The 20,908-nt window shown below is 52.2% G+C and overlaps 1 protein-coding gene across 14 annotated transcripts in view; it reads left to right on the forward strand.

The window, feature by feature from the left end:
* Mink1 (misshapen like kinase 1) overlaps positions 1 to 20,558 on the forward strand; it is a 51,460-nt gene extending 30,902 nt beyond the window's left edge. The window contains exons 1-34 of one of the 14 annotated variants that reach the window (XM_046424989.2): positions 1,155 to 1,221; positions 1,626 to 1,761; positions 3,092 to 3,148; positions 3,236 to 3,361; positions 5,535 to 5,645; positions 7,489 to 7,579; positions 8,031 to 8,161; positions 8,452 to 8,506; positions 8,665 to 8,743; positions 8,991 to 9,166; positions 9,640 to 9,709; positions 10,074 to 10,287; positions 12,005 to 12,121; positions 12,611 to 12,697; positions 12,907 to 13,122; positions 13,344 to 13,517; positions 13,838 to 14,098; positions 14,498 to 14,583; positions 14,716 to 14,826; positions 14,968 to 15,086; positions 15,332 to 15,420; positions 15,651 to 15,674; positions 15,805 to 15,968; positions 16,455 to 16,560; positions 16,642 to 16,779; positions 16,984 to 17,092; positions 17,663 to 17,830; positions 17,939 to 18,082; positions 18,294 to 18,428; positions 18,593 to 18,693; positions 18,776 to 18,925; positions 19,013 to 19,172; positions 19,264 to 19,403; positions 19,704 to 20,558. In XM_046424989.2, the coding sequence (XP_046280945.1) occupies positions 1,759 to 1,761; positions 3,092 to 3,148; positions 3,236 to 3,361; positions 5,535 to 5,645; positions 7,489 to 7,579; positions 8,031 to 8,161; positions 8,452 to 8,506; positions 8,665 to 8,743; positions 8,991 to 9,166; positions 9,640 to 9,709; positions 10,074 to 10,287; positions 12,005 to 12,121; positions 12,611 to 12,697; positions 12,907 to 13,122; positions 13,344 to 13,517; positions 13,838 to 14,098; positions 14,498 to 14,583; positions 14,716 to 14,826; positions 14,968 to 15,086; positions 15,332 to 15,420; positions 15,651 to 15,674; positions 15,805 to 15,968; positions 16,455 to 16,560; positions 16,642 to 16,779; positions 16,984 to 17,092; positions 17,663 to 17,830; positions 17,939 to 18,082; positions 18,294 to 18,428; positions 18,593 to 18,693; positions 18,776 to 18,925; positions 19,013 to 19,172; positions 19,264 to 19,403; positions 19,704 to 19,787 (3,996 nt within the window). In that variant the 5' untranslated portion in view covers positions 1,155 to 1,221; positions 1,626 to 1,758 and the 3' untranslated portion in view covers positions 19,788 to 20,558. Of the gene's footprint in view, positions 1 to 1,154; positions 1,222 to 1,625; positions 1,762 to 3,091; positions 3,149 to 3,235; positions 3,362 to 5,534; positions 5,646 to 7,488; positions 7,580 to 8,030; positions 8,162 to 8,451; positions 8,507 to 8,664; positions 8,744 to 8,990; positions 9,167 to 9,639; positions 9,710 to 10,073; positions 10,288 to 12,004; positions 12,122 to 12,610; positions 12,698 to 12,906; positions 13,123 to 13,343; positions 13,518 to 13,837; positions 14,099 to 14,497; positions 14,584 to 14,715; positions 14,827 to 14,967; positions 15,087 to 15,331; positions 15,421 to 15,650; positions 15,675 to 15,804; positions 15,969 to 16,454; positions 16,561 to 16,641; positions 16,780 to 16,983; positions 17,093 to 17,662; positions 17,831 to 17,938; positions 18,083 to 18,293; positions 18,429 to 18,592; positions 18,694 to 18,775; positions 18,926 to 19,012; positions 19,173 to 19,263; positions 19,404 to 19,703 lie in introns of those variants that run through there. The other 13 variants (XM_046424978.2, XM_046424979.2, XM_046424982.2 and 10 more) reach the window with 13 other exon arrangements.
* Positions 20,559 to 20,908: the final 350 nt, after the last annotated feature.

Genomic DNA, 20,908 nt, shown 5'->3' on the forward strand with positions numbered 1-20,908 from the left:
CCATGCCTGACTCTTGTTTTGTATGCTCACATCGGTGGATAAAGGGTATGCTTGCCTTGCTTGTGAGGTTTATTTTCTTGTGTTTTTATTTTTTCAGAAACCTTGTTAGTGTTCAGAATGAGGGAGAAGGGGGTCTTGGATTATATATGATCAGCACAGGGGCCCGGGTGTTTCCTGGAGAGTTTATTCTCAGGTGCCGTCCTCACTCTGCCTCCCCTCCCTATCCCTGCAGTGGTGGAGAAGGACCTGCCCTTTCCACAGGAGCTGCAGGAGCAATGACATTGCTAGGGCCTCTCTCCAGCTTGCAGCTCCACCTGCTAACTTCTCTCAAAAAAAAAAAAAAATGTCCTGCCTGGAGTGTGTGGGAGGCCTCAGCCCAGCCATGGCAGCTGTGCCTCTGAGGCCAGGCTGCCTGCTATGGCCCAGCAGACCCAAGAGCCTCTTAGAGGCTTTGTTCAGCCCTGGGCCCTCTCCTCCTGGCACTGCTTGGCTCAAAAGAGGAGGAACAGGGAGTTCTCCCTGCTCATTTGTCCGCCAGGGGCCCTTTCTAACCGACATCTGTTCTTTCCCTCCCTGGAGTTTCTTTCACCTGCCCCAAAGTGCCTCCAACCCTGGCCTTGAAACCCCCAGTCTCAGGAGGACTAGGAAGGGGAGAAAAGGACCAGAGGAGAAGGAATTCTTGCTAGCCCCTCGTGCACCCTGCTAGCTTTCTTCATCCCTGCCTTTAAAATAAAATAATAATGATGGTAATTAACGTTTATTGAGCACACGCTCTGTGCCAGACTCCGTCTTGGCATTTTATGAGTATTACATCACTTAAAGTTTTCACCAACCCCAGAGGTGGGTCCTTCACATCCTCATTTGCAGGTGCGGATGCAATAGAGCTGCTCAGTGTCTTTGAAAATCCATCTGGGTTGACTTCCATGCTCCCTCCTAACAGCTCCCTCCTGACTTTTCCCATAGAACATGAACTCTGAACCATCCAGGGGCAGGGCAAGCTGGCCACCATAGTTGCCCTGCCAGCCCCCCAGTGACATTCTCATATACCCTTCATCATCTGACAGAACACCCCTCTTTTCCCCTCTAGCATCAGAGTCCTTTTCTGAAGTGTTGACACTTTGTTATTTCTGTGTCCCTCCTGTCCCCTTTTCCCAGGACCCTGCTGGAATCTTTGAGCTGGTGGAGGTGGTTGGCAATGGAACCTATGGACAGGTGTACAAGGTGAGATTCTAATCGTGCAGAAGTGTGACCTCCACATTTGCAAGGCCCTCTCAAATGGACGAAGTACTTTCTAGTTCTGGAGATTTGAGGGGTGCTACAGGTAATTACAGAGGCTGGGGGGAAAGAAAAGACCCAAGAAAGAGGAGAGCAAAGAGAACAGCTGCAAGAAGTGGGGCATGTGACTGGGCTTTCCTCTCAGTGTAGAACTGGTCTCTGGCAGGACAGGAACAGGTCTGCAGCTGGGTGGCTGTGGGACAGGAAGTGGGAGGAGCCAGGGAGGCAGTGGGGAGCATAGTTGGGTGTCAGAGGTCATCTGGGAATTCAGAACTCAGACCAGAGATGATGTTTTGACTCCTCCGAAGACCACAAAGAGACCCAGGAATTGGGGTTGGTGACCCTTATAGGTAGCCTTCTGCAGAGGGGAAGTGGCTTCATGACCTCCTACACCTTCGTGCAACAGAGCTGGAGCCAGAGCTCAGGTCTTCTGCTTATGAGTCTGCCTTCTCCTGCACAGAAGTGGCATTTTCTCAGCCACTGATGGTACTTTTTAACCCAGCCTTCTCACATGGCCTGACCACTGTCCACACTTGGATTGGGGGAAAGGGAGTGGAGATGTTAAGAGTGCTAGCAGCCTCCTAGAACACACAGCCTGCTTCTTTGTCTCCAAACACAGCACTTGGCATTTTCACAAGTCCTCTCTTTGTTTATTGGGTCACTGGGACCACTTGACTTTCTTTTGCCTTCCTTCCCTTGTAAGCCTTGGGAAACAGGCACCCTTCCCCATCTCTTGCCTAGTTGTTGCCATGGAAATAGTAGCTCTGTGTGCTTCTGTTTCTCTGGGATTGGGGTCTTGAATGGCTGCGGAGGACAAAAATAATCCATGGGCTGGCAGTACCCAGGTCCATCTGCACAAGTGGCTGCCTTCCCCTTCCCTCCCCCTTCTCAGGAAGCCTTGGACTTTCCTGTCTAAGCCTTTGATGGCTCCTCCTAGGAATTTTAGAAGGATGGGGTGGATAGGGAACAACTGGGAGTTAAAAAGGGGAAGTTTCCGCCCATTAAGACTAGTGATGGAGTCATTATGCTCCTCTGGGTCCCTGTTTCCCCAAGTTCCTTAAGATCTTTAGTTGTGTCTCTATTCTTTCCCTGTTGACAACCAATAAAAAACCTTGGGGTGGGATGATCCTGGAGAGGCCTCCTGTCTAGAGTAGGCGTGCCAAGAAAGCACCCGGCACTCTGCCTCACAGAGGTGAGGGGACAGCCCCTCCCCCAGCTACCTCCATTGGAATGGAGAAGTATCTTTCTCTCCCACTCTAGCTTTCAATCTGTGGAATAAATGACATAAATGACAATCACTCTTGAGTTTTTTATAGGAGGGGTTTCATCTTTGTAGCTTGGCAGTCCAGTCTAAGGAGCTCTGTTGGCCCCAGTGACTCAGGTGCTTTCTCCCTCTATTGTCTGTGACCAACATGATTTTTTAGTTTGTTTTTTGTTTTTTTGGTACTGGGAATTGAACCCAGGGTACTTTACCACTAAGCCACATTCCAGTCCTATTTATTTGTTTGTTTGTTTATTTATTTCTGAGACATTATCTTCCTAATTGCTGACGGTCTCAGTAAGTTGCTGAGGCTGGCCGCATACTTGATTCTCCTGTCTCAGCCTCCCAAATTGCTGGGATTACAGGCATGTGCCACCACACCTAGCTTATCTGTGACCAACATGTACACTGAGGCATCTGGTCACAGTGAGGGGCACATTGTAAGACTAGAATTAAGCTAAAAGATAAAGCCTCTTCCAGAATCAAGCCTTCTCTGTTGGTCTGTTCTCTGAGTATAGACCCAGATCCCGCCATGCTCTCCTCTCTGTCCTGCAGGGTCGGCATGTCAAGACTGGGCAGCTGGCTGCCATCAAGGTCATGGATGTCACAGAGGTAGGGAGTAGAACAGGGCAGAGGGCAGGCTGGGCATCAGTGGAGGGATAGAGTGGTCAGCAGACTCACTTCCTCATGTTCACCTAGGACGAAGAGGAAGAGATCAAACAGGAAATCAACATGTTGAAGAAGTATTCTCACCATCGCAACATTGCCACCTACTATGGAGCCTTCATCAAGAAGAGCCCACCTGGGAATGATGACCAGCTCTGGGTGAGAAATGCTTTCTGGCTACTCCTTTCATACTTCCCTGCCTCCCTCTAGGCTGCCTATGTGGAAATCAGGGTCAGTGCCCAGCATCTCTGCCTGCCAACCCTCCCTTCAGTATACACAGCCTTTTTTGTCTCTTGATCCAGAGGGACCTCATGATTCACATGGACCCTCCGTCCAGCACAGCTCAGCGTGGTATTTGCCCCTATTTTTGCCCCGAGCAGTCTGACGGGCAGTAAAATCTTGGTAAGGGCTAGAAGAGACGAGGGGCACTTAGTCCATCAGTTTTCCTGCCTGTAAGCACAGCTCCAGGGAGACCCACAAAACCAAAATGTCTATCAGAAATGACATGATCTAAACCCCTCCCAGCAGTGTACTGCCTTTTGGGATGATTATTTGACCAAAGCCTGCCCAGGATCCTCCTGGCCCAGAACATTCTTAAGAGTCATTCCCCTCCCTTGCCTGAACACTGGTGCCAATGGGATTCTCTTAGCCTCACCCTTTGTGGTGCTGCACCCAGCCCTGAGGGGAGAGCAGCAGGCAGTATCGCAATGGCTTTTGGGAGTTTTGGAGCTCATGCCAGGCCTCCCCTCCCAGCAGTCAGTCAGGCGAGTACTTAGTAAGCACTTTCTATATACCCTGCATAGATGGGCATGAGCCATAGTCCTGGCCTTAAAGGCTCTAAGGCTTTTTGAAGACATACAGATTCATACACACAAAGGTGAGAAACGGGTTAACCTGCCAGATGTGTGTGTAGTGGCAGATAATTGCCTCAATGATCTAGTGGCTGGGCGCCCTCTTCTGGACATACTAGGCACTGTCTCTTACCGCTGTGTTCCCCTGCCCCAAGTACGGGCCCAAACTCAGGACACAAGCAAATTATTTCAAATTAATAGCAAATGTACATGTCCCATCCATTTTTTTTCTTTGCAGTACTGGGGATTAAACCCAAGGGTACTCTATAACTGAGCTACATCCCAGCCCTTTTAGTTTATTTATTTATTTTTGTACTAGGGATTGAACCCAAAAGCTCTTAACCACTGAGCTACATCCCCAAATAAAATATTTTTTTTAATTTGAAACAGGGCTTTACTAAGTTGCTTAGGGCCTCACAAAGTTGCTCAGGCTGGCTTTTTATTTTTTTTATTTTTTTATTTTTTTAAAGATTTTATTCTTAAGTTTTAGGCGGACACTATATCCTACATTTATGTGGTGCTGAGGATTGAACCCAGTGCCTTATGCATGCTAGGTGAGCACTCTACCACTGAGCCCCAGCCCCAGCCCTGGCTTTTTATTTTATTTTATTTTTTTATTTTTTTAGTTGTAGATGGGATGCAATATCTTTATTTATTTATTTTTATGTGGTGCTGAGGATTGAACCAGGGCCTCACACATGCGAGGCAGGCACTCTACCACTGAGCTATGGCCTCAGCCCCTCAGGCTGGCTTTGAACTCATAATCCTCCTGTCTTATCCTCCCAAGCTGCTGGGATTTCAGATATGCACATCTCTGCCGGCTTAATTTTTTTTTCTTTTTTTTTTTTTTCGGTGGGGATGGAGTATACTGGGGATTGAACTAAGGGGCACTCAACCAATGACCCACATCCCCAGTCCAATTTTTATATTTATTTAGAGACAGGCTCTCACTGAGTTGCTTAGCACCTCTTTTTTGCTGAAGCTGGCTTTGAACTTGAGATCCTCCTACCTCAGCCTCCTGAGCTGCTGGGATTACAGGTGTGCGCCACCGCACCCGGCTTGTGCTGGCTTAATTTTTTATTTTGAACAGGGCCTCCTTAAGTTGCTGAGGCTGACCTCAAATTTGCAATCCTCCTGCTTTGGTCTCCCAAGTTGCTGACTTCACAAGTGTCTATCACTGTACCCAGCAGACAGAGCATTAGTTCATAACCACTTGGATCTGGGGATCTCAGTGAGAATCTGATGAAAGCACTGGGCCCTTCCCCAAGGAAAATGCACCTGCTAGTTCTTTCCTAGCTGTGTTCTTGTTCTTTCTCTCTTGATCTCAGGATGTCCTGTGCCTCTTAGGGGTCAGGCAGTTCCTGCTGTCTGACCTAGATCAGTTCTGGTCCAAGGTCTCTGGTCCTCCTCCAGGGGTCTGGCAGGGGGCAGAGGCCTTGCTTGATGAATACTTTCCCTTCTGGTACCTTCCTGGAACATAGCTGGTGATGGAGTTCTGTGGTGCTGGTTCAGTGACTGACCTGGTAAAGAACACAAAAGGGAACGCCCTGAAGGAGGACTGTATCGCCTACATCTGCAGGGAGATTCTCAGGGTGAGCTCATGCCGGGGTCCTGCCCTAGCGGGGTCCAGGGAGTCCTGAAGGATGAGTGGCGTTGGCGAAAAGATGAGACAGGAGTCGTTCCATTTGAGCAATCTCCAGAGAGAGAGCTAATGCAGCTTTCTCTGGGTCATCTTTTATTACAATTTTTCTCATCATTATAGATTCAAAATACGTCATTGATTATATAATTTAAAACTTTGCCAAGACATGACATTTCCTTAACCATGATTGGGGGTACAAAAAATGTAACATTAATTTACATTTTTCCAGGATATGTCCTTCAGTTATATAATTATTAAAAGTACAGAATCATTAATAAAATACGTCACTAATTTACATTTTTCAGATTTTCCCAAGATTTACTATTTTTCCCAAGATATGCTATTTTCTTATTAACTAATGCCAAACTACGTAACCAGACTCTAAGTCTCCTAACCAATCATTAACCTAAAGTACACTTGTACTTTATTTCTAATCTAAAATTCCCATCTAAAAAAGTCCCTTTAAATCTTATATTTAAAATATCCTAAAGTTTATGAATCATTCTTAAAACATATCAGAAACCTATACAACTAAAAACTTAAGAATTTCTAAACTTAAGAATCTAAATAAAATAATATTTCTAACATTATTCTAAAACTGTGTCTTATAAAGCTGTTTTAATTAATTCCTAAATTTATTCTCATAAAACTGGTTGAGCTGCTTTCTCAAAGAGTTTCTTTGTTTCTCAGTCAAGGTGCACTAGTTCTCATATCTTTATAATCTTTCTCAATAGAAAGTAAGTTCTAAACATCAATCCACTTTCCACCAATATTAACTATGCTCATCATATATCCCTATGTAAAGTAAGAAAGGATTTATAAAAAGAGAAGAATATATCTTTATATGTTTTAACTTTCCTAAGTGTATAATATAACTTTCCTTAAACAAAAATGAAACTGCATGTGGTGAACTTTGTGAAATAAGCATACTGATTAGGTTTTCTAAGAGACCGGAAATATGGGCTTGGGTTCTAATTGATATAATCAATGTGGTGCCTAAAATTCTCATGACCTTTCAAAGGATGATTATTGTCCGTTATCAGGTTTGTCCATAATGTACTGAGATAGAAGAACAGCCTTCTACTTTGTCCTTGATATGCTGAGGGGTAGTAGAGCAGCCTTCAAGGCATGAACTACCTGTTATGTTCTAGCCATCTGAAATTTAATTTGTTTGGCATTTAACATACTCATGCCTCCTGTCGGAAATATAAGCATGAAAATGAAAAGTCCCAATTACATAAAAAAGGGTCTCATGGTTTCGGTTTCCCACCAACCAGCGTGGCTTTGCCAGCATTCATCCTCACTGTGACCCTGTCAAGACAGTGGGAGAGCGGCTTTGCCAACACTTTTTCTCACTGTGACCCTGTCAAGACAGTGAGTGGGGGATCGCCTTCACCAAGCTCAAGGCTCCCTCCCCTCCCCATGTCACCCTACCAGAGCTTCTCCATGGGCATATAACCTCCCCACACTGGGGAGAGAGAACTGCCCACTCTAAGGAGCATGGGGGTGGAGACAGGGTCCCAACTTTGAGAGCTCTCAGGGTGTTGAAGGAGATGCTCCAAGCTCTGCCACTTCTCCTCTTGTAACACTGCAGCTGCTAGGGCCTCATGGGGAGGGAGCCACCAATTTGAGGACGCTTCTCCCAGGACAGTTCAGTTTATATCTGGGGCCCGGGTGGGGAAGGTCTGCACCTTTAGCCCACCTCTGTCTAGATGGATCACTTCTGCTCCCCTCCTTGTTCTTTCTCACACCCTCCAACACCATGGCTGATTTTCTCCACTCTGCTGTCCCAGGGTCTGGCCCATCTCCATGCCCACAAGGTGATCCATCGAGACATCAAAGGGCAGAATGTGCTGCTGACAGAGAATGCTGAGGTCAAGCTAGGTACGCTGATTCACTGCGAGGCCCTCCTACTGGGCAGAGAATGGGGGCCCCCTTTTTCCTTTGGTGTCTCAGGTCTAATGCCTGTATCCTGAGGAGGTCTACTTCTTCCCTTCCTGTCTTCTGCCTTGGGATGCCTGCCTCCTCCCTTCTGATGAAAAGCACTTGAGAAGCTTCTCACCTGCCATCTATTGGGCTCCCAGTACTGTGCATCTGTCAGAGGGAGATGGGGTATCATGACCCTTACTGCCTGGGATGCTGTCCCTTGATCCCCAGGATATAGGAAGGCTTGTCAAGTTCTCCAGGACATTGATGGGGGAGTGCTGAGGGTTTCTAAGCACTCTTAGAGATGGGGCCAGGGCCTCAGCTGCCTCAGCTGCTGTGCACACGGGACCTGAGTCAAGGGAGCAGAAGGGGACTCCCTGTGCTGACATCCCCTTCTCCCATCTCACAGTGGATTTTGGGGTGAGTGCTCAGCTGGACCGCACTGTGGGCAGGCGGAACACTTTCATTGGGACCCCATACTGGATGGCCCCTGAGGTTATCGCCTGTGATGAGAATCCTGATGCCACCTACGATTACAGGGTATGACGTGGGAAGGTGGAACATGGGGCCCACAGGGAAAGGAATTGAGATGGGGAGGATGGGGAGGTTGAAAGTTTGGGCGCATGAACAGAGTGGGGGGAAAAAGTGAAAATGTGGTGACATGTTCCTAGTAAAGAACGTTTTACGGCAAGGAAAGGATAGATGGATCATTTGGAGGACAGGGGCCTCAGGAAGGGATCCTAAAGGGGCTGGAGATGATGGGCAGAGAGAGGTTACTGGGCAGAATTGTCAGGAATATTCACCTGTCCCTTCCTCTCTCCCCTCCTTAGAGTGACATTTGGTCTCTAGGAATTACAGCCATCGAGATGGCAGAGGGAGCCCCCCGTAAGTGCTGAGTCTGTCCTGGGTAGGATGGGAAAGAAGGGAGGGGGCCCAGAGAGTGGCTATAAGGAGGAGGTAGTCCTGGGAGGTCATGTTGAGGAGAGAGGTCCTTTGGGCCCTCAGTGTGGAGAAGGGATTGATGGTGTCTCTTCTTGTCCCAGCTCTGTGTGACATGCATCCAATGAGAGCCCTCTTCCTCATCCCTCGGAACCCTCCACCCAGGCTCAAGTCCAAGAAATGGTAGGTCTCTGAGGGCTTGGGGTCTGAAAAAAGAGGTCTCTGGGCAGGGTGACCCCCACCCTAATACTCTCCTGTGTATGTGATCTGCCCCGTGGAAGAGGTATGGGTGGTGGGTGGTGATGGATTGGGAAGTGGAGCTGCCAGGAGGAAAGTCATGGTGGCTTTGGGGCAAGTGGTCCACCCTCTTCCTCCTGCAACCCTCCCCTTCCAAGGGAGGCCCCCCAGTGTGAGCCACCACTGTTTCCAGGTCTAAGAAGTTCATTGACTTCATTGACACCTGTCTCATCAAGACTTATCTGAGCCGCCCGCCAACGGAACAGCTGCTCAAGTTTCCCTTCATCCGCGACCAGCCCACGGAGCGGCAGGTCCGCATCCAGCTCAAGGACCACATTGACCGGTCCCGGAAGAAGCGGGGTGAGAAAGGTCAGTGGGCAGGTAGGAGGTGGTGGGTCTTAGGAGATACCTCAGCCCCCACTCCCTTCAGCCCTGACTCCTCGAGGCTCCACTTCATACGCACCTCCCAGGTCTCAGCTCTCCTCCAAGATCTCTCTCCTTTCTCAAACTTTCAGCCCCAGATGGGTTTTTAACCACTTGATCTGAGTCAGCCTTCCAAATTAGGATCACCCTTTCACATCCTGGCAGATCTCACACTGAGCGCATGCATGTGTCAGTGCATGTGCACATCTGCCCCATGCCCCCTCCTGTGGGGTCGTGCCCCCATCTCTGTCCTGGCCCACACCTGAGACCCCTGCCTCCCCACTGCTCTGGGGAGGCAGATGGAGCCTCATGCTGGTTATCTGACAGACCTTTACTAGTTATCCCTGTCTAAGGTTTCCCTAGCCCAGGGTGGGATATGGGGCACTGGATGAAGAAACAGCGGTGATCTCCCCCTGCAGAGGAGACAGAATATGAGTACAGCGGCAGTGAAGAAGAAGATGACAGTCATGGAGAGGAAGGAGAGCCAAGGTGGGTTTGGCAGGTAGAGGGAAGAATTGGGGCCATCCTGTATTAGCTGAGGGGACAAAAATGGTCCTGGCTTTGAGGACTCTAAATCTGGTGGCGGTGACATTAAAAGGGTAGATGCCTATATATACCAATTCCCTGAGTGCCAGAAAGAGATCAAATGAACGCATGAGCCAGTGGTGAGGAGGGACGTTATTCAGGGATGCAGCGGGTACCCGCCAGAATATTAAAGACCTATCTCCTGGCCCCCCTGGAAGTGGCCAGAGGCAGACTCTAGCAGTTAAAGCACCCACTCAGACAGGCACCCTAGGGATGAGGGGGGACCTAGCATGTCCTGACCCAGCACTCTTTTGTGACACTGACCCAGCTCCATCATGAATGTGCCTGGGGAGTCCACGCTACGCAGGGAATTCCTCCGACTCCAGCAGGAGAATAAGAGCAACTCCGAGGCTTTAAAGCAACAGCAGCAGCAGCTGCAGCAGCAGCAACAACGAGACCCTGAGGCACACATCAAACACTTGCTACACCAGCGGCAGCGTCGAATAGAGGAGCAAAAGGAGGAGCGGCGGCGGGTTGAGGAGGTAGGGCCGACCTCTGCCCTGGTCCCAACCATGGTTCCATTAAGGCAGCAGGAAGAACAAGGAGTGAGCTGGGTCGTCCCAACCCCACTTCTTTAAGACTTTTCTACAAAAGCTCTATCCTCTGTTATTAGAAACTCAGTTTCCAGGCCTGGGTCCCCATCCACTGTCCCCCGTCCCCTCAGTCCTATGTGGTTATACTGTCAGCACCCTTCAGAGAACAGCCAGTTTCTGAAAGGTCATTGCGATTCCCTAGGACAAGACTGCTCCTCTCTTGATTTCTGCTATAAACCTCTACTCTGGATGTATCTGGTTCCATGAGCTGCCAGGCTCAGGGAGAGGGATCTGTGTACTTGAGTGCACCTGTGTTCATCTTACTATCAGATGTGCTGCTGATCTGCTCGGAACAGGAAAAGGACCCCTTCAAAGTCTCCTTTTATTTTTGGTCATTTTGGCTTGGATTAAACCCCGGGGTACTTTACCATTGAGCTATATGGGTCCTAGCTAAATTGCTGAGGTTGGGTTTAAACTCACAATCCTGTGGTTCAGTGGTAGAGCACTTGCCTAGCATGTGTGAGGCACTGGGTTTGATCCTCAGCACCATATATAATAAAATAAAAGTCCATTGACAACTAAAAGGTATATATTAAAAAAAAAACACAATTCTCCTGCCTCAGTATCCCAAGCCACTGTGATTACAAGTGTGTGCCACCAGAATCTTATTTTTAAATAAGTGTAGTTTTCTCTCTTTTCAACCAATTATAATATATTTGCATATACATACAGGTTTAAATTACTTATTTTGCAGGGGTACAGAAAATATAGATTGTTTTTTTTAAATGCCTTAAATGAATGTATCTTTTGTTGAATTATTACCTAATTTCAAAGTTCATAGCTGGGCTTAACAAAAATAGGAGGCAAGGAACTTGTATAGCATCCACACCACCTATTACTCTCTCATGTAGGCTCTGCAGAACAAAAAATAATCTGTAAGAAAGGCTGCTAAGACTCTTGTCAGTTTTTTAATACATGTAGTGCTGGATAGCCTGAAACAGAATCTGGGGTAACAAGTTGTTATCTCCTGGAGAAGGCTTCCAGCAACTCATTGTAGAACAAGCACAAGTTCCTTCTTGTGTAAGGGTCCCTGGGACTGAGCTTGACTTTTTCTTGTTTTGGGGAGCCCAGAATCATTGGTCAGGAAGATTCTGAAAGTCACAGGCAACCTGGGACTATGGATTAGTCAAGGCAGTTTCTTAAATCCAAAGGTTGCTTTTCTGTGTGTGGCTATCTGGTGCCCTCTGGTGGCCAAAGTGTGTCACTTGCACTCATTGTATTTGGACCTCTGGGCAAAGGTTGCTTTGAGTCCAGGAGTTGGGGGCGCTGAGGTTATTGCAGATGAGCCTTGGTTTTGTTTGTTGTTGTGTGGAGTAATGGTTAGAGGAAGGTGTCATCCAATTCAGGCCCCCCCAAGAACACAATCAGCTCTTAGCCTCTGGTCCCCTGCTCACAGCTACCTTAAACAAACCATTTTCCCCCAAGCCAAGCCCTTGCAGCCTCTGGCACAGGGGCAGGTATATTTGCAGAAACATGTTAAAGCTGTCCTCTCCACCACCCCTAGCAAGCAAGAAGACCTGCTCCTGTTCATGGAGGGCCCCCTTTCTGGGCTGGACTGTCTTAACATCTGGCATGGTCCAAAGACCACTTTGTCTTTGGTTCACAGCAACAGCGGCGGGAGCGAGAACAGCGGAAGCTGCAGGAGAAGGAGCAGCAGCGGAGACTGGAGGACATGCAGGCCCTGCGGAGGGAGGAGGAGCGGCGGCAGGCAGAGCGGGAGCAGGTACGGGCCGCCAGCGCACACTACACACCCGCCTCCCTCTCCACCTGCCCTGTCCTCCCCGTCCACCCTCCCCCTGCTCCTGCTGCCTGCCTCCCCTGCTCCCTTGTGCCCTTCCCCCTTGGCTCCCCTACCCCTAGATTCCCCTATCTTTTCTAGCTTCACTCTTTCTCTCTGTTTTCTCCCACCCTTCAACCCCCAACCCTGGCTCCCTGCCCTCCTCCTGTCTCTGTGCCTTCATTCCCCATCTCTCTGACCATCCCTGACTCCTCCCCTGCACCTTCCCTCATGGCCCCCACCCGCTTCCTCCTCATTCCCTGTGCCCTCTTCTTCCCATCTGTGCTGCGTCACCCCCACCCCCACCCTGGGGCTCATCTTCCCTGCTCCTCCTCATCCTCACCCTGCTGATCGCTCCCTTCGCCGCCCGCTGCTGCCCCTCCTCTGCTGCCTCTCCCTCTTTCCCTGCCCTGTGCCCCCACCCCCGCCCCCCAGGAATATATTCGTCACAGGCTAGAGGAGGAGCAGCGACAGCTCGAGATCCTTCAGCAACAGCTGCTCCAGGAACAGGCCCTACTGCTGGTAATGGGGTCCCTTGGCGTCCTTTGGGAAGATGCCATCCAGAGCTGCTTTGGTGGACTGGGATGGGAACACTTCAGGGGAAAGGACTCACCCAAGACATCACAGGAAAGCAGCTCTTGTCTAGGCAGTTGGAGGAAAGAAAGGGCACGCCTGCTCTAATTTCCATGGTCACACCCTGCTGAGCCCTCTTTCCCTACCCTTGGGCCCAGGAATACAAGCGGAAGCAGCTGGAGGAGCAGAGGCAATCAGAACGGCTCCAGAGGCAGCTGCAGCAGGAGCATGCCTACCTCAAGTCCCTGCAGCAGCAGCAGCAGCAGCAGCTTCAGAAGCAGCAGCAGCAGCAGATCCTGCCTGGGGACAGGAAGCCTCTGTATCATTATGGTCGAGGCATTAATCCCGCTGATAAGCCAGCCTGGGCCCGAGAGGTACTCACTGTCTTCTTTGCCTCCTGAGATTCCGTCCATCAGACCCACTGTTCCAGCCCTGGAGAGTGCAAAAAGCAGTTGTTCCCCAATAGTGGGCTTTGATTAGGGGAAGGGAGCACCAACACAGGCTGTAAGACTGGGGCTGTTAGAGCAGGTGGGGATCTACATTTTGAGACCAGGAAGGTAAGAGTTGGCCTGCTTGACAGCCCTTTGTATCATAGGTGGAAGAGAGAACAAGGATGAACAAGCAGCAGAACTCTCCCTTGGCCAAGACGAAGCCAAGCAGCACAGGGCCAGAGCCCCCAACCCCCCAGGCCTCTCCTGGCCCTCCAGGACCCCTTTCCCAAACTCCTCCTATGCAGAGGCCGGTGGAGCCCCAGGAGGGACCGCACAAGGTGAGTCTCCCCATTCCTGTCATAACACACACACACACACACACACACACAGGTAGTCATACTCAGAGTACACGTGTCCACGTCCATACATACATTCACTGGAGTCCTAGGATCAGAGAGCAAATGCCACGTGGGCACAGACAGTCCATCGCCTGCTTGCTGCTATGAGCTTGGATGTGTTTCTATCTGTTCTTGGGCTCCAGGAAACCTGTGCCCTTTGACACGGGGGCAAGTAATGCCTCTTCTCAGCCCAGACCCCAACTGGCAGGTGGGGATGTGCCACAGAGCAGGCAGCCCACCCTCCTGGTCTCTCCCTGCAGAGCCTGGTGGCACACCGGGTCCCACTGAAGCCATATGCAGCACCTGTACCCCGATCCCAGTCCCTGCAGGACCAGCCCACCCGAAACCTGGCTGCCTTCCCAGCCTCCCACGACTCTGACCCAGCAGTCCCTACACCAACTGCCACGCCCAGTGCCCGCGGAGCTGTCATTCGCCAGAATTCAGACCCCACCTCCGAAGGGCCTGGACCCAGCCCGAACCCCCCCTCCTGGGTCCGGCCAGATAATGAGGCCCCACCCAAGGTAAGGACAGCCCTGTGGGGGTCCAGGAAAAAGCAGAGAAATAGTGACAGGAAAGAAAGAAAGGAGAACAGATGGGCACGCAAGATGGAAAGAGAATTTCGAGTGGGAAAGGCCCATGCCCTGCGGGGTGAACTGGCCAGACTGAAGGCACAAGGCTGGGTCATGTAACTCCTTGTGCTGAAGGGGGGGGGGGGGTGTAAAAGCACCAGGGTGCTTCAAGCACTGGGGCAGCCTTCTGAGTGAGAATCCCAGCTCTGCCATCTCCCGGCTTCATAACCAGGACTTACTAACTCCCATAAAAGCTAGGGACCACACCTCAGGGCTGCGGAGGTGTCTTGTGTTCTGAGTGCCCGGGCAGGGCTGGCACGGGGTGTGCTGACCGTGCTCTCTCCTTTCCAGGTGCCTCAGAGGACCTCATCTATTGCCACTGCCCTTAACACCAGTGGGGCCGGAGGGTCCCGGCCAGCTCAAGCTGTCCGTGCCAGGTAACATCTGGGTGGAGTCAGGTGGCAGCCTAGGGAATAGGGGACTTTACCAAGTTACCCACTTAGGGGTGGGCAAGCCCTGACCCAGTCACCTCAGTCCCTTTGCCCCGGCACCCTGTGCTCCCTCCACAGACCTCGCAGCAACTCCGCCTGGCAAATCTATCTGCAAAGGCGGGCAGAGCGGGGCACCCCCAAGCCTCCAGGGCCCCCTGCTCAGCCCCCTGGCCCGCCCAACGCCTCTAGGTAATGGAGTTGTCCCTCCACTCACTCCCACCTCTCACTTCTGCCACCTGCTTCCCTCTGGTGATGGTTCCCTCTGCAGTGCAGCTTGACACCCCAGAGGGGAGCCCCTATCTCCCTCACCCTCACTCTACCCCTTCACAGTAACCCTGACCTCAGGAGGAGTGACCCAGGCTGGGAGCGTTCAGACAGCGTCCTCCCTGCCTCTCATGGGCACCTCCCCCAGGCCGGCTCGCTGGAGCGAAACCGAAACCGAGTGGGAGGTACGTGAGCCCAGGCCCGATGGCCTGCTCTGGGCCCGATGGCCTGCCCTGGGCCTGGACAGCCTGATCACCACAGGCCTGCCTTTGTGAACTAGAACACCCACAGGGTGTGGGGGACCTGGATGGACATGGAACATGTTACTGAGCTCTGGGCTCAGGGCCAAGGGATCAGCCAAGGGTATAGGCTTGAGGCCATCCCTGTCCAGGTGTCAGTGACCACTCTTCTCTCACCCTGCTGTGTCCAGCCTCCACCAAACTGGACAGCTCCCCAGTGCTCTCCCCTGGGAACAAAGCCAAGCCTGATGACCACCGCTCACGGCCAGGCCGGCCCGCAGTGAGTCATCTGGTGGCAGGCGTGGCCCTGCTTTACCCTGGACGGGGCTTAGGGGCAGGATGTGGAGGAGCCTCCAGAGCCCCAGGGGCTGGGTGTCAGGGGGCCTTCACTAATGCACATGAGAGGAAGGACTGTGGGGGTCATAGATGGCATGTCCACATCACTAACCTCTCTTAACCCTCTCTCCTGCCTCTTCCTGGCTGCCTTTCTTCCCCTGCGGCCCCTCCCAGAGCTATAAGCGAGCGATTGGTGAGGTTAGTGAGGGGCCACTGTGGGAGCCCTCTCCTGCTTCCTGCCCTGGTCTGCACTGGTACCCTTTGTACCTCCTCTGCCCCGGCCCAACTGTGTCCTCCATCCTCCTCTCACGCCTCTCCTCCCCTGCAGGATTTTGTGTTACTCAAAGAGCGAACCTTGGATGAGGCCCCGCGGCCTCCCAAGAAAGCCATGGACTATTCATCATCCAGTGAGGAGGTGGAGAGCAGCGAAGATGATGAGGAAGAAGGCGATGGCGAACCATCAGAGGGGAGCAGAGACACCCCTGGGGGCCGGTATGGCGTGTCCTGGGGAGAGGTGTCCCATGTCAGAGAAAGGGGAGAAGAGGGACCTCGACCATAATGATAGGTGGGGAGGAGAGGTGGGGCTGTGAACAGGCCTGAGGGCGAGTGGTCCCCATTCTGGAGCATCGGGTGGAGGTTCTGGGTTTCTGCTCGTCCATTGTGCTGTCCATTGTGGGTGGGACTTTCTAGGTACCTCTGCACCGATCTGCCCTGAGTACCATGCAGGGAGCACCTGATTGCTTAGTGAAGGCTGAGCAGGTCGTGGGTTTTTTGTTTTGTTTTGGTGATGCTGGGGATTGAACCCAGGGCCTTGTGCATGTGAGGCAAGCACGCTACCAACTGAGCTATATCCCCAGCCCAGAACAGGTCATGTTTTGAAGAGAAACTGGAAGCCTGAGTCTTTGGCTCGCCTCTGCTTCCTGTGGCACTTGTGTGTGGCAGGCAGGATTTGGAGGGCCACCTTCCTCTCTCCCACAGCAGCGATGGAGACACAGACAGTGTCAGCACCATGGTGGTTCATGACGTCGAGGAGATAGCCGGGACTCAGCCCCCATATGGGGGTGGCACCATGGTGGTTCAGCGTGTGAGTGGGCCTCCCGCCCTTCCCCATGCCTGTGGCGTACCCTCTTCTGTCCCAGGACCAAACTTTTCCTCTGTTCTGCAGACTCCCGAAGAGGAGCGAAGCCTGCTGCATGCTGACAGCAATGGCTACACAAACCTTCCAGATGTGGTTCAGCCCAGCCACTCGCCAACCGAGAACAGCAAAGGTCAAAGCCCCCCCTCCAAGGATGGGGGCAGTGATGTAAGTGGGCTGGAACAGGCCCATAGGGTAAGAACCCTGCAATGGCAGGAGAGCTGGGGGGCTGGGGCACTGTGGTAAGAGGGGTAGATGGGGCTGGACACTGTGAGATTCTCAGTGAGGACCTGAGGCCTGGGAACGAGAGGGGCAGGGCCACAGGCTGGGGTCTTATTTGTTTGACTAACTACTACCACTGCCCCCAAACAGTACCAGTCTCGTGGACTAGTAAAGGCCCCTGGCAAGAGCTCCTTCACCATGTTTGTGGATCTAGGGATCTACCAGCCAGGAGGCAGTGGGGACACCATTCCTATCACAGGTGAGGAAAGTAAATCTGCCATGGGGTGGGCCCCAGAGGTGGCCTGGAGGGGAATGCAGGTGTCCCTGAGGACGTGGCTTTACAGAGTACAGGCAGGAACTCTCCTTTGGGCCTCAACTCCTTCTCTGGCACAGAGGCAGGGAGACTTCTGAGACCCCTTGACAGAGGAGGCACATGCTCAGAATGGTGGCCAAGGGACTTGGGCAGAAGTACAAAATGGATAAATGACAATTAGGATTTGAACCAAGCCTTTTTTTCCCCCCTTTTTTTCTTTTTAATTTATTTTGGTAGTTGTAGACAGACAGAATGCCTTTATTTGTTTATTTTCATGTGGTGCTGAGAATCGAACCCAGTACCTCACGCATGCTAGGCAAGTGCTCTGCCGCTGAGCCACAACCCCAGCCCTTGAACCAAGTCTTTTGACCTTGTACCTCTTCCTTGCACCTCCTTGTTCAACAGTCTTTCCCTTCCCTTCTGAATATTCTGAGGTACCAAGGCCATGTGTAGGGGGTTGGAGATAAAGAGATAGGTGAGAGGGCTGCAGCCTACCCTCCCTCTTCTTCCTGGCAGCCCTAGTAGGTGGAGAAGGAGGTCGGCTAGATCAGCTACAGTACGACGTGAGGAAGGGCTCTGTGGTCAATGTGAACCCCACCAACACCCGGGCTCACAGTGAAACTCCCGAGATTCGCAAGTACAAGAAACGATTCAATTCTGAGATCCTCTGTGCAGCCCTTTGGGGTAAGCCAGGCCAAGAAGGCTGAAGAGGGGTCTAACACAGGTCCTGTGCTCACAGTCAGGTGAGGGTCCTGGCTCTGCTTCTGACCTGCCCGAGGGCTCCTGTTGCAGGGGTCAACCTGTTGGTGGGCACAGAGAATGGGTTGATGTTGCTGGATCGAAGCGGGCAGGGCAAGGTGTATGGGCTCATTGGGCGGCGACGCTTCCAGCAAATGGACGTACTGGAAGGGCTCAACTTGCTCATCACCATCTCAGGTATGTATGTGGAGTGGGGGGAGGGGCTCAGCTCCTCGGCTTTGTCACCATCTTCAGCCTGGGGAGGAGGGCAACCTTGGTCCAGGAGCCAGAAGGTGGGGCCACACTTGTGGTTTGCAGACAGGATGGTGGGGAGGCAGCAGCTGGACCTCCAATGAGGACGGGAGTGTGTGTGTGTGTGTGTGTGTGTGTGTGTGTGTCCACCCCTCAGGGAAAAGGAACAAACTACGGGTGTATTACCTGTCCTGGCTCCGGAACAAGATTCTGCACAATGACCCAGAAGTGGAGAAGAAGCAGGGCTGGACCACTGTGGGGGACATGGAGGGCTGCGGGCACTATCGTGTCGGTAAGGATGTTAACAGAGTGGCCAAGGAGAAAAAGAGCCTGGGCTAAATGCTGGGAGAGCCTGAAAGCTGGACACGTGGTCCTGGGCTTGGGGCAGCTTGGTGGCAGGCCCAGAGGGGGCTGAGAAAGGAAGTTCCTGCATCTGTCTGTCTTTCCTGCCTCTAGTGAAATATGAGCGTATTAAGTTCCTGGTCATTGCCCTGAAGAGTTCAGTGGAGGTGTACGCCTGGGCCCCCAAGCCCTACCACAAATTCATGGCCTTCAAGGTAATCTCAGCCTCAGCCCCATGACACCCTTTCACCGTCTGGCTTCTCCACCTGTTCCCCTAATTCCTCCTCTCTTCCACAGTCTTTTGCTGACCTCCCTCACCGTCCTCTGCTGGTTGACCTGACAGTAGAGGAAGGACAGCGGCTCAAGGTCATCTATGGCTCCAGTGCCGGCTTCCATGCTGTGGATGTAGACTCGGGGAACAGCTACGACATCTACATCCCTGTGCATGTGAGCTTGGTGGGGCTGTGGGGACAGTGGGACCACCCAGTCTGGGCACCAGACCATGGGGACACAGCCCACCCTTCTCCTCCTCAGATCCAGAGCCAGATCACGCCCCACGCCATCATCTTCCTCCCCAACACTGATGGCATGGAGATGCTGCTGTGCTACGAGGACGAGGGTGTCTACGTCAACACGTACGGGCGGATCATTAAGGATGTGGTGCTGCAGTGGGGAGAGATGCCCACCTCTGTAGGTGAGTGATGACCACCCTCCAAGCCACTTGCCCCTCAGGTGGCACAGGAGAGCAGCCTGCTCACTGCCCCTCCTCCACCTTCTCCCCACAGCCTACATCTGCTCCAACCAGATAATGGGCTGGGGTGAGAAAGCCATTGAGATCCGTTCTGTGGAGACGGGCCACCTGGACGGGGTCTTCATGCACAAACGGGCCCAGAGGCTCAAGTTCTTGTGTGAGCGGAATGACAAGGTGGGAAGCTCTTTCTCTTATCTAAAGGTCCCTGGGCAGAGATCTGGGGAGGGAATGGCTGTGGTGTCTTCCTAAAAGGAGACCTGTAGAAACAGTGTGCAGGCCTAACGTCTGCCTTACCTCCCCTTTGGTTCTGAGAGCTTTTCTGATGTCTCCTCCCCTGGGATCTAGTAGCATACCTCTGCCTTTTGTGGGGCTGGAAGAGGCACCCCAGTCTCATTCTGCAGTTTATTACTTCCTCTGTCTCTCCCCAGTTGAGACCCCTCACCCCAACCCTTGGTGACTTCTTCTCCTACCCAGGTATTTTTTGCCTCAGTCCGCTCCGGGGGCAGCAGCCAAGTTTACTTCATGACTCTGAACCGTAACTGCATCATGAACTGGTGACGGGGCCCTGGGCTGGGGCTGCCCCACACTGGACCCAGCTCTTCCCCCACAGCCAGACTTCCCAGGCCGCCCCTATTTCCCCTCCCTGGGCTTTTGCTTTTACTGGTTTGATTCACTGGAGCCTGCTGGGAACGTGACCTCTGACCCCTGATGCTTTTGTGATCACGTGACCACCCTCTTCCCCAACATGTTCTCTCCCCACAACTGTGCCTGTCCCCAACTTCTGGGGAGGGACACAGCTTCCCCTTACCAGGAATTGAGTGGGCCTCGCCCCTCCCCCCTTTCTCCATTTAAGAGGAGAGTGCTTGGGACTTAGATCCCTTTCCCCACTGCTGCTGACTGGGCAGGGCCCTGGACCCCTTTATTTGCACGTCAGGGGAGCCGGCTCCCCCCTTGAATGTACCAGACTCTGGGGGGGGGGTCACTGGGCCCTAGGTTCTAGGGGGGTCACCAGCCACTCCAGGGGCAGGGACCATTTCCTCATTTTCTGAAAGCACTTTAATGATTCCCCTCCCCCCAAACCCCAGGGAACGGAGTGGGGACCCCGCCAGCCAAAACATTCCCCCCTTCCCAGCCCCCATCTCTTCTAGCCTCTCCCCTTCCCTGGTGGAGGGAGGGAGCAGGAAGCTCTCACCCTCCGTGCCCCCCCCTTGCTTGCATCTGTATATAGTGTGAGCAGCAAGTAGCCCTTCTCCTTCCCTTGCCCTTCCTCCATGTAGTGGCCTTGGATATCCCGTTTGTTAATAAAGACAATTCAACCAGCTCCCACCATTTCAGACCCCATATTATTCTGTTTTTTCTCATAACCCTGGATATTAGCCAGGGAGAGCATGCACCATTGCACTGGTAGGATTAGGGCTGGGGGAGTGGGGGATGGAATCTGTGATGAGTAATTATGGAGGTGGAGTGGGCTGAGCCAAGAAAACCTAGAAGACATGACAGGGCACACCAGGGCATCCTCAGCCACAGCCTTCAGTGGTGACCTTCACTGAGGGTATTGGGTCCCCACCCATTCTAGCAGAGTCAGGCCAAAGAAGCACAGGGCTTCCTGCAAGTCCTGCAAAGGTGTCTCTCCTAATAGCTATTAACTGGATAAACATAACTTAGAAGCTCATAGGCCT

Source organism: Marmota monax, unplaced genomic scaffold, assembly GCF_021218885.2.
Source record: "Marmota monax isolate L192 unplaced genomic scaffold, Marmota_monax_Labrador192_F-V1.1 WCK01_AAM20220418_F8-fsc00218, whole genome shotgun sequence".
NCBI classification, from domain to species: domain Eukaryota; kingdom Metazoa; phylum Chordata; class Mammalia; order Rodentia; family Sciuridae; genus Marmota; species Marmota monax.